At 43.4% G+C, this 9,872-nt stretch overlaps 1 protein-coding gene across 2 annotated transcripts; it reads left to right on the top strand.

Annotated features, from left to right (window-relative positions):
- The first annotated feature begins 247 nt into the window (after positions 1 to 247).
- Positions 248 to 7,153, top strand: LOC142575863 (mite group 2 allergen-like Ixo r 2). 2 transcript variants are annotated; one of them, XM_075685582.1, is made up of 4 exons: positions 248 to 386; positions 2,929 to 3,033; positions 4,075 to 4,247; positions 6,892 to 7,153. In XM_075685582.1, exons 1-4 carry the CDS (start codon positions 305 to 307, stop codon positions 6,970 to 6,972), a joined length of 441 nt encoding a protein of 146 aa, XP_075541697.1. In that variant the 5' UTR covers positions 248 to 304; the 3' UTR covers positions 6,973 to 7,153. The 2 variants fall into 2 exon arrangements, with proteins under 2 accessions (XP_075541697.1, XP_075541698.1); XM_075685583.1 differs by having other exon boundaries at positions 4,075 to 4,263; positions 6,892 to 6,979.
- The last annotated feature ends 2,719 nt before the right edge of the window (positions 7,154 to 9,872 follow it).

Here is a 9,872-nt window from a genome sequence, read left to right as displayed (position 1 = left end):
ATTCGAACCGCTCTGCGGATATTGCCAATACGGTTATTGCACAGCGCACCTGTCATATTTCGCTTCTTGCCTGCCAGCACCGTATATCGCGCCGCGCTTAGCCTTAGGACTTAGATAAAACGGTAACGACCACACTCGTAACCCTGCACACACGATAACGGCTTCCGCGCTTGTTTATGGAATCACGTGGGCGTTGGAATCTGGCTCTGTTGCGACGCTATTTAAGGCAATAACCGCTGCGGCATGTCTCCGCAACGCTTCGACCGTATAACTCTCTTCTGGGGCGGACCACGCACTATACACCATGAAGACTAACTCCGTTGTTCTCGTCCTCCTCGTTGGTCTGGCCTTTGTTCAATGCAAAGAAGTCAAGTACAAAGACTGTGGTAAGCAGTACGAATTCAGTAGAGTGTTGCAGTTTCGTTCCTGAAATGTATTTTCACTCGTAAATGTTTTCTTTTAACACGTGACGAAAGTCGTGTTTCATGACGCGAGTGCGCGGAAACCACCAGCGTTGTTAGGTTTGAGAACATCGAATGCGAAGACGTACACCAAGCAAGAAAAGGAATAGGGCCGGTATTCTCGACAACTCGTTGCGCTAAGATTGTTCCTGAAGAAACGAAATTTCAGCCAATCCTGATGCGCTCACGAACAGGCACTTGAGAACGAAAAGTTTTGTGAGTTCGGCACCATGCAAAAATGTTTACATCCTTAAGGGTGTTTTCTTGTCGCACTGGTAACACCCTTACCCTAAGAGCCTTACAAAAATTCAGAGGACGACAGCGAACGTCTAGCTACACGTGCGATTACAAAAGACGTAGTTTAAAACTATGTAATCATTCCGACAGCCTTGGGTGTACAAGGCTGTCGGAATGATTACATATTTTTCACCTACGTATTTTCTCATCGCACGTCTAGTTAGGGCTCAGTTGTCTTCTATTATATTTTGTAAGGCCCTAATTGCAAGGGTGTTACCAGTGCGACAAAAAACACCTTTAAGGGCGTAAATATTTCTACACTGCAGGTTGCCAATTTCAATTGGAAGAACTGGAAGCTGTGCGAGGAAATTGAATCGTGTGGTTTCAAGTATCTGAACTGTGCAGTGAGTTATGAGCACGCCGGTAGTAGAGGACGCTGGATTAATCTTCATCACCTGAAGTTCTTGCACATGCGCTTTAAGTTTATGTGCACGATCGTTCTTTCTTTTTTCGCCGTCATCTAAATGCGGTTGCCGCGATTGATTATCGAACCTTTGACTTCGTACTTAGCCCCATAACTCCGTATCCACGGAATCACAGCAGCGTGAGTTCTCCGAGGGGAGGTGGAGCGGGCATTATATATACGATGCCGATAAAGCAAATGAATCTAAGGTAGGAAAAGAGGGATAGGCCCAAAAGAAAAAAAAAATAGCCACTACATTGAATAGGCGAAAAAAAATTCACCTACGATTACGATGCTCCCTAATGCGAAATTGAAGTGCAGCTCTATACGTATTTTCATTTCGCTATATAGTAGCTGGCGTGGAAAATCTGTCTCGTGCGGCACGTTTCAAACGTAGCCAAGTGTGGCGTGACTGGCTCGCTACTCGGTTGATCGTGAGGCAGAGGGTGGGTGACGCGTGGGAGCGATTCACAGCAGCCGGCACAGACAGACCTCCGCTCATGCAGCCCTTTGTTTCAATATACGGCATCGGTGGCGTCATCGGTGAACAGACGACGTGCACTACTCTGACGCCATCTCGTAGCCATCGTCGCCATAGAGAAGAATTTCCTTTAGGTGGCGTTGCACAGAGCCCGTCTTGCACGAGACTACACTTTTCTTCTCAAGCCTTCGCCAAACCCTCCTCCGCTATCGCCGTCTTTCATAACCCGCTGCACGTTCGCTCTTTCATCCTTCGCTACGCTCGTTTGCTCGGTTACGCCAAGGACGCCGAAGCCGACGCCGACGCTCGCCGCAGTAACGGCCACATAAAAGCTGCGCTCTAAAGAATTAAAGAATGCGATGCCTATCGTCTCACTAGAAAAGACAAAGATAGGGTTGCTATGTAATGGTGTGATAATAGTTCCCTTTAAAATTATTATTATTATTATCTGATTTGAATACAATTCGAATTTTCGTATCGTCAAATCGAATGCAAGTGCACCTGTGACATTTGATACGTTTTCAGAATACTTGACACCCTAATACCAAGTAACGAGTTTGTTGAGACAATCAACACATCGAATCGAATCAACCGTTTTCCCAACACCAAAGCACTACATCACAATATAATAGCAACATCGATTGCTGGGACCGTTCGTAAATAAATTTCATCTCTGTCTCGCTATTGCTTGTCCCTTTCCTATGTTTTCCCTATAATATCGCCTGGCAATGTCATTTTCATTTTAGGCAAAGAAACACTGCAGTAGTACAAGCATCATAAAGCTGTAGAAACACCATTTCCTGAACCTCAAGAAGCTCTTTTAGCACATCGGCAGGAACATTTGTTTTGTTCGTGAACATTGGAACTGATGTTACTGCATTTCTTTTGATTTGTTGCTGGTGTTGTCGTCATCCTTTTGAACCCAATGATCATGCCAAGGAAGAGCAGAAAAATTGAGTGTGTTTAGTACATGACTTCCTAAAGGTAACGATACACAGTAACTCAGAGAATATGAGTAGCTGGCGCTACTTACAGGTACAAAATACTGTTAGAGCCTCTTACGTGCACGCTATTTGTACATGTATTGACTACGTTTTGCGAATATATGGTAGTTTCACCTTCTTGCCAGCTTAAATACTGATGTGTTTTCGTTTGTTTTACGATTCACTTGACCAGCTGTCCTCCCAATTCCTGATGTCCATTATTATGTTGTCATGCTTGTCTTGGCACGCTTTTGAGCTTCTCCCGAGCTCACCACCTCCTCTTCCTACCAATTTCTCTCGCAGGTTCCACAGCCAAAATCCTGTCGGTGGAAATAGAGCCGTGTGACTCTGAACCGTGTGTCTTCAAGCGTGGAAATGAAACCACCATCCGGTTCTCATTGGTTTCAGGTATGCTTCGAAAAATACGAGATGTAATTATTTCGTAACTTTATGTCTCTACGCTATTATGATTCTTAACGATTGAGAGGAATGTCTCGACGAATGTAGCGAACTCTTACGGTTTTGCATTAAAACGAAATGCGTGCGACTACAAACATTCGCATCTGTCTTAACTAATGCTCACAGCCTCATTTTTACTTTGAATATAGCTTTCTTAAACGAGATAACGATGGAACAAACCGGGCAAAAAGGCAGCAAACTGTACACTCGCCTGACTGACCTCCCGACCTTTCATCTTCATGCTCTCTCTCTCTCTCTTCTGACACAATGTAGTGTGACTCCGTGACTGGGCCACCCTTTGGCTCAAAAAAGGTGGTAGCGCCCAGCAGAGTTGTACTCGATTCTCCAGCGCTGCATAGGCTTTAAAAGGGACGTGATTAATCGTGGGCGATATGATTTGCTTAAGAACTGTACGGTCCTTCAGGCATAAGTATCGTTGTAACTTATCGGCTGTCATAAAGCAATCATAGCAATATTTCTGAGAGGGCCTAAAAGCCTAGATAGATGCAGTATTCGCCATCAGTGTCGATTTGAGACGACCGTTGATGCCAAACCAGGACCACGCTATACCATGCTTGCAATAATTATCCTTAATTTCCCGGGTGTCTTCAGATATCCTAACAAACGTTTATATTATGTTTTGTTATTAGTGGATTTCTTTGGAGTGACTGGGGTCCGAAATATCTACGCTTGCAAATTTATATCCGTTCTACAGTAACAACGAAAAGAGATAAATGTGTCAAGAAAGATGAGCAATAGAGACAGAGCTGTCATGATAAGACCTTCAGTCAGCGTCTAAATGCTGTCCACGCTGCTACACAAATGCAAAATGCGCTCAGCCTTTACCCTCTGCTTAAGGAGTTATCCATGTGCCAACATGTATAGAATGTCCAAAGGTTATCTCTGTTCGAGATAAATCCATAGTATAGAAAGTGTACTCATGTCAGTTCTTTCACTGATGATACGTATGCTTCATTGCGCCGCCTGCAGACCAGGACAGTGAGACCGCTACGCTGGACGCCAGGATGAAAGTGTTTGGCATGTGGTTGCCAATTCCCGGTGTGGAGAAAAACCTGTGCAAGAGCACGATTCAGTGTCCCATCGTGAAGGGAAACACCTACCCCGGATTAATGACCGTGATCGTGCCGCGATTTATGCCCTCTGTGAGTTGGAACTATTGTGAGTAATAATACCACGGCCGCTCGATTAAAGAAAGAAGTGCGGCCTGCCGCGTGCATAGAAACGGTGTCATCATCCACGGAACCACCAGTCGAGGACTTGTCTGGGATTGCCTTAGAAAATTTGTCAGGGACGCGCTTGGAACGCCGTCGCTCGTGGAAGCTGACGCGTCCCATCTAAGTCCCATCCCCGACAGCTAGCGCCGTTCGGCCCAGCCAAGCGGCCGAGAATGCAAATACGGCTGTCACGGTCATTCCCGTTGCAGCCCGCGTGACGCGGCAGACTGCACTTATTTTTTTTAATCCAGCGGCCATAATAACATATTTACGTATTGAAGTCCGGCTTTTCCTTGCACTGTAGAGACACCTTGAGGCGGGGCCCACCACTTACGGCGCCGCTATAGCTCATTTCTGTAGCTCTGCTTGTGCGCTGAGCACATGCGATAGATAGATAGATAGATAGATAGATAGATAGATAGATAGATAGATAGATAGATAGATAGATAGATAGATAGATAGATAGATAGATAGATAGATAGATAGATAGATAGATAGATAGATACATAGATAGATAGATAGATAGATAGATAGATAGATAGATAGATAGATAGATAGATAGATAGATAGATAGATAGATAGATAGATAGATAGATAGATAGATAGATAGATAGATAGATAGATAGATAGATAGATAGATAGATAGATAGATAGATAGATAGATAGATAGATAGATAGATAGATAGATAGATAGGTGTCACGAGATAGAAATGCAGCAAAACGCACACGAAGGAGAAAGCGCATATTACATGCCACCGGTAGCCCAAGTATAACGTCCCATGCCTTTCGGAACTAAAGAAACAATCTTGGAAATTATAAATGTAGAGACGGAGAAGGAAAGCAGCGAGTAGCAAGAGGGACAGTAGAGCTCTGCCAATGACAGATGGACATAGCCTTACGTACACTGCTGTCAATGACAGCCCGAGCGCCGCTCGTCACATGACGCCCAGCGCTTGGTAAATATAAAGGCAAAACGCTGGAACGCAGCGTATGTTTGGGACCCGTTGCGCTGTTTAGAAGAACTCAGAGGGCAGTTGTTACTGCCAGTTTGCTTCACAACATATTTGAAGTAGTAGTTCAGCGCGAATAAAACCACGGACACAAGGAAGACAGACAAGGACAAGCGCTACTCACAACTGTTTAATGGAAGGAAGGATAGTGCATATATATATATATATATATATATATATATATATATATATATATATGCACTATCCTTCCTTCCATTAAACAGTTGTCTTTCAATTTTGTTTCATTCATTATTTTGCGCCATGTATATTTGGGCGAACTTGAAGTAGTACTTTCGAACTACGCATATGACGAGCCCATTTTCGTGGTCCCTTCGGTTTTAGTTTTCATGAGAAGGTTTAGCTCGGTCCCATTCAAATACGTTTAGAACGAAGAAATGCTATTATGTGACAGGGGTTGGATTGGGTTAAATTTTATTCATTGCATTCGAGAGAAAGAGTTACATTAAACTTTCTCTGGAAGCAGAACTTCAGTTTAAAATGTCGATTTTTTCGAAATATTTAGAAAGTTATTAAGCGTAAAAAATTGAAATGCGAAGTTTACACATCCGTAACTCGGCATCAAAACAAATGTCGCACTTTTATCAACTGCGTGCGTTAGAGCATCTTAATCGGATAAATTTGGTATAAGAATTTACGATGTGCGTGAAATTGTTACAATGTTGACGAAGTTTTTGCAAAAAGTCCTCCTACCAAATTAGTGACATATATTGTTGCGCTGTAAAATACATCAATTTACCCCACTTTAAACGTATCGTTACGAGCAGTTTACAGGATTGTGACATCGCCTTTTCATTTCTGAGTGAGTTGTAAACTTGACGGTTGAGTTATTTTCAACTTCGCAATTTTCGTTATCTCTTTTTAAATATTGACTGGCCTAAATAAAATAAATATACTACCTACAGTCCCTACGTTTTAACTTTTCCTTTTAAGTGTCACCAACCTCATTAAAATTAGTGCAGTGGTTCCTGCGAAGAACGATTTCTCCATTCCCATGTATTCAGATTGGAGCTCCCGAGCTAAAGCTTCCTCTGAACTGATGCCTATACTCTAAGTAGAAGGCATGCAGGTATACTTTGAGTCACTGGAAGCAGCTTCCTGCTGCGTCACAGAACACAGCAAGGATAGGCTTGATTTAGCTTATTGCCAGTTACAAAAAAAAAAAAACACACATTCACTTTATTCCTAAAGCAATTATAGATAAGTGCACATTGACGCTGTTTTATAACTTTCCCCTTCTTCTAAGAAACTGAAGTACAAGCCTGACAAAGAAACTGAATCCGGCGAAATGTCTAGTTAGAGCACTGATGTCGAAGGTCGTGTCGAAGGGCCGTGAGAAGGGCAACTATATCCGCCAACATTATTTTTGACCCGCCGTAGAAACCATGAGCGAGCAACGGGAGATAAATGAATCGATCTAGGTGAACCTGGTATTTCAGTTGAGTGATCCACTTCGGTAAACGTATACAGACGTCCTCGCTCTTCGCAAGCCTGCATTCCCATCGGTGTAACACAATGCCCTCCCATTTATCTTACCATTGCAGCTTTCAACTGACGTGCAGATCAAGATTGCGGGCGACAAAGGAGTGAGCGTCTGCATCAGAAGCGAAATCACCATCGGATAAAACTTCCTACGCACATATTTCGCTCGGCACCATCGTAATCAGGTCCCATTGTAACCGCAAACTGTGATGCGTGTTCCAGGCAACGCTTCTGGCGCCCTGAGGACGCACTTCTTTCTCCTCGTTAACAAGGCCTGTGAATTTTGGGCCTCAATAAACGTGCCAGAAAGCGACGCAGACTCCACTTGCAGGCCCCTTCTCTGCATTGTTTTACTTTATTTCGACAACCTTATTCAATGCGATTGGCATTCTTTGTATGCTTCGATCCGTTTTTGGTCTGCTGGTGTCTAACCTCTTAAACGGCGCTCTTCACTTGTCTGCGAGTGCATGCACTCCACAGGTGCATGTTAAAAGTGAGAGCGGCCGGCTTGCTAGCTGTCTGTGAATAAAGCTTTTAGACTTGAAATAGAGGCCTATCAAATCGCAACGTGATTCACTGGAAGTCAGGTATGCTGAAGCCTACTTTTACAGTGCCAGCATTACAAAACTGGCTGCTGTTGGGAGGTCGAGTTTAGTTAAGCCTGTTTTTTTTATGTATATTTCTTTTGCGTCCGAAGGTATACTCGCTGCGGCGCATACGTGTATAATGCGATTAACATTTTTAGCCCACTTCCCCAACAACAGGTTCTAAATAACGGTATCTTAATCAAAAAGGTTCGTTGCGACATTGCTTGAATGCTAATCACGTTAACGTCAACAATATTTTTTGACGGACGCTTGTAATATTCCGAAATTAAAAGCTAGACTTCTGGCGTATACGAGAGCAGAAATAGGAGAAAGAGACAGAAAGAGGGGTAAAAAGATCAACCAGACGCGCCATCCGCTTTGCTACCCTACGCGAGGAAGAGAGAGTTGTTTCAGAAAAATAAAGAAGGGGAGAGGGAGCAAGGCACTAACTACTTCGCTGTGCGAACAGATGGTGCCGCCCGTCGCGCCTGCAATTGGTCAGTGAATGCAGTCGATTTTAGAAAATTCAGTGATGCCGCATCGCTTTGAGAAACTACGACGGATGAGGTCCAAGAATATGTAGTTTTTTTTAACCGGTTTAGCAGAGTCAGACCGTTTCAGTGTAGCCCTCGAAGAGAACGGCTTTATCCAGTAAATTCTAACTAACAATTTGTGACTATATTATAAATTTTATTCAGAAACAGAACGAAAGCTAACTTTAAGCTCGATTTTCAGAAACTACACTGCCATATCTTTTGTGAACTTAAACTGCGCTATAGGGACGAGACACCGAGGTAGGAGAAAACAGGACGAACACAAATATGTCTTGCCAGCTAGCCTCCCGACACACTCTCGTTGAGTACACTGCCATGTTTCATAAGTAAAACATAATTTATTGATTGCATAGGGTGATTCGCCAATTAGCTCGCAAGTGCGAATTGCCTTGCGAGCATTCTGGAGAAACTATGAGAAACTTAGTGGTATTAATTCTTTATCAAGGATGATAATAATAGCGGAAAAATGCAGAGATGGCTGAGGGCAAAATTTCCTAAGTTTTCGACCGGTGAATGTCATCCCCTGAGAGATTGCTAATAGGTAAACGAGCGCCAGCGTATTTGTCCACCGCTCGCTTTATTTTATTTTATTTTTTTTTTTAGCTACGAAAGCTTTCACAACGTGCTTCTCCGTGCACTCGTCCTAAGAAGACTCTCATCGCGTCCAACGTGTAATAAATAACATGATTATACTAAAACGTGCTTTGGTACAGACAAAAGTATTGAAACTGCACTAGTGCTCGATAACACAAATGATCATCACGCGCAATGTGTGCTTACAAATTAACGCATGGGTAGGTGAGCAGAAAGTGGCTACGATCACGTCGCGCCGGCAAATACCACGTTATTCGATAAAAGCAGACGATCAACTTGAGCCTCCAAAATCTGTTGTTTCACATGGTTGTGACAAACAAAAGTCGGGCCCTTCTGTTCTGCTTCATTACACGACCATCGGTTACTTTTGCTTCTGGTCAGCCAATTCGTGTTTCTTGAAGTCTTGTCGTGTAGCGGTTTTATCTTTTAAGCTACAACCAGGCGATGTTTTTAATTGTAACGGGCCCTTGGGCGTGTCTGTGACACACAAATATTTCAGCAGCTTTTTTTTACTTATTCTTTTTCCCCAGCAACTTCCGATAATTTCTCAACAACCACTTATTGAGCGTTTTTCTCCAAAGAAGTCATATAGCAGCCTGTCATTCTTGGAAAGCTTGTTTTCGAGTACACACTGAAGATGTAGAGCGGCTATTCATGCAATTCATTTAATAGCAGTTATAGTAATGTTGCGTTTTAATATTCTCCTAATTGTCCGTGATAGTTGGCTGTCTATGTTTTTTTCACTATAGTCACTAGAAGCGTGTTACCTAACTATACCAAAATAAATATTGCTGTTGTAAACATCTGCGTCTGCGTTTGACTACTCGACATTCGGTACTCATACTCACTGCTCGTATTCTATACGCATTCAAAAAAGTCGATAGTGGCCCACCTCCATGTTAAATAAATGATTAAGAAAACGAACGCCGGCTAACTTGGGATGTATATCTCAAAGCGCAATTGAAAGAGACGCTCTAACCCACTTTGCTACCAGGATATTGGTAAAATTCGGGCACTAAGAAGATGACTGCGTTGATAGGCAGCCAGCCATCGTAGCAGGGTGCTGCAATGTTGAAGCGTAGCATAATAAGTACACATAGGGCGTTCGTTTCGAGAAAATGGAAGTTTCAACGTAGAGTAGAATACCACCGAAATACAAGAAAACGAAATGAACTCGGGGATATTGGCGGCGGCTGTCGCTCCTTACGAAGTGGGAGGAAGCGCACCGTCTTCCGTCGCGCGCGAGGCACCGGGTGAGGGGGGTTCTACTTTGGCGGCTGCTGCGCATATGGCGCGGCCGAGCGGGTC

The sequence above is a fragment of the Dermacentor variabilis genome, chromosome 3 (assembly GCF_050947875.1).
Source record: "Dermacentor variabilis isolate Ectoservices chromosome 3, ASM5094787v1, whole genome shotgun sequence".
Taxonomy (NCBI): Eukaryota; Metazoa; Arthropoda; class Arachnida; order Ixodida; family Ixodidae; genus Dermacentor; species Dermacentor variabilis.
The sequence above is the reverse complement of the archived record's forward strand: the minus strand, read 5'-3'. Positions and strand labels throughout refer to the sequence as shown.

Coding starts and splice junctions, on each gene's coding strand:
- LOC142575863 (XM_075685582.1), top strand. CDS start 305: ATGAAGACTAACTCCGTTGTTCTCGTCCTCCTCGTTGGTCTGGCCTTT. Junction 3,034..4,074: donor CCGGTTCTCATTGGTTTCAG/GTATGCTTCGAA, acceptor CGCCGCCTGCAG/ACCAGGACAGTGAGACCGCT. Junction 4,248..6,891: donor TGCCGCGATTTATGCCCTCT/GTGAGTTGGAAC, acceptor TTACCATTGCAG/CTTTCAACTGACGTGCAGAT.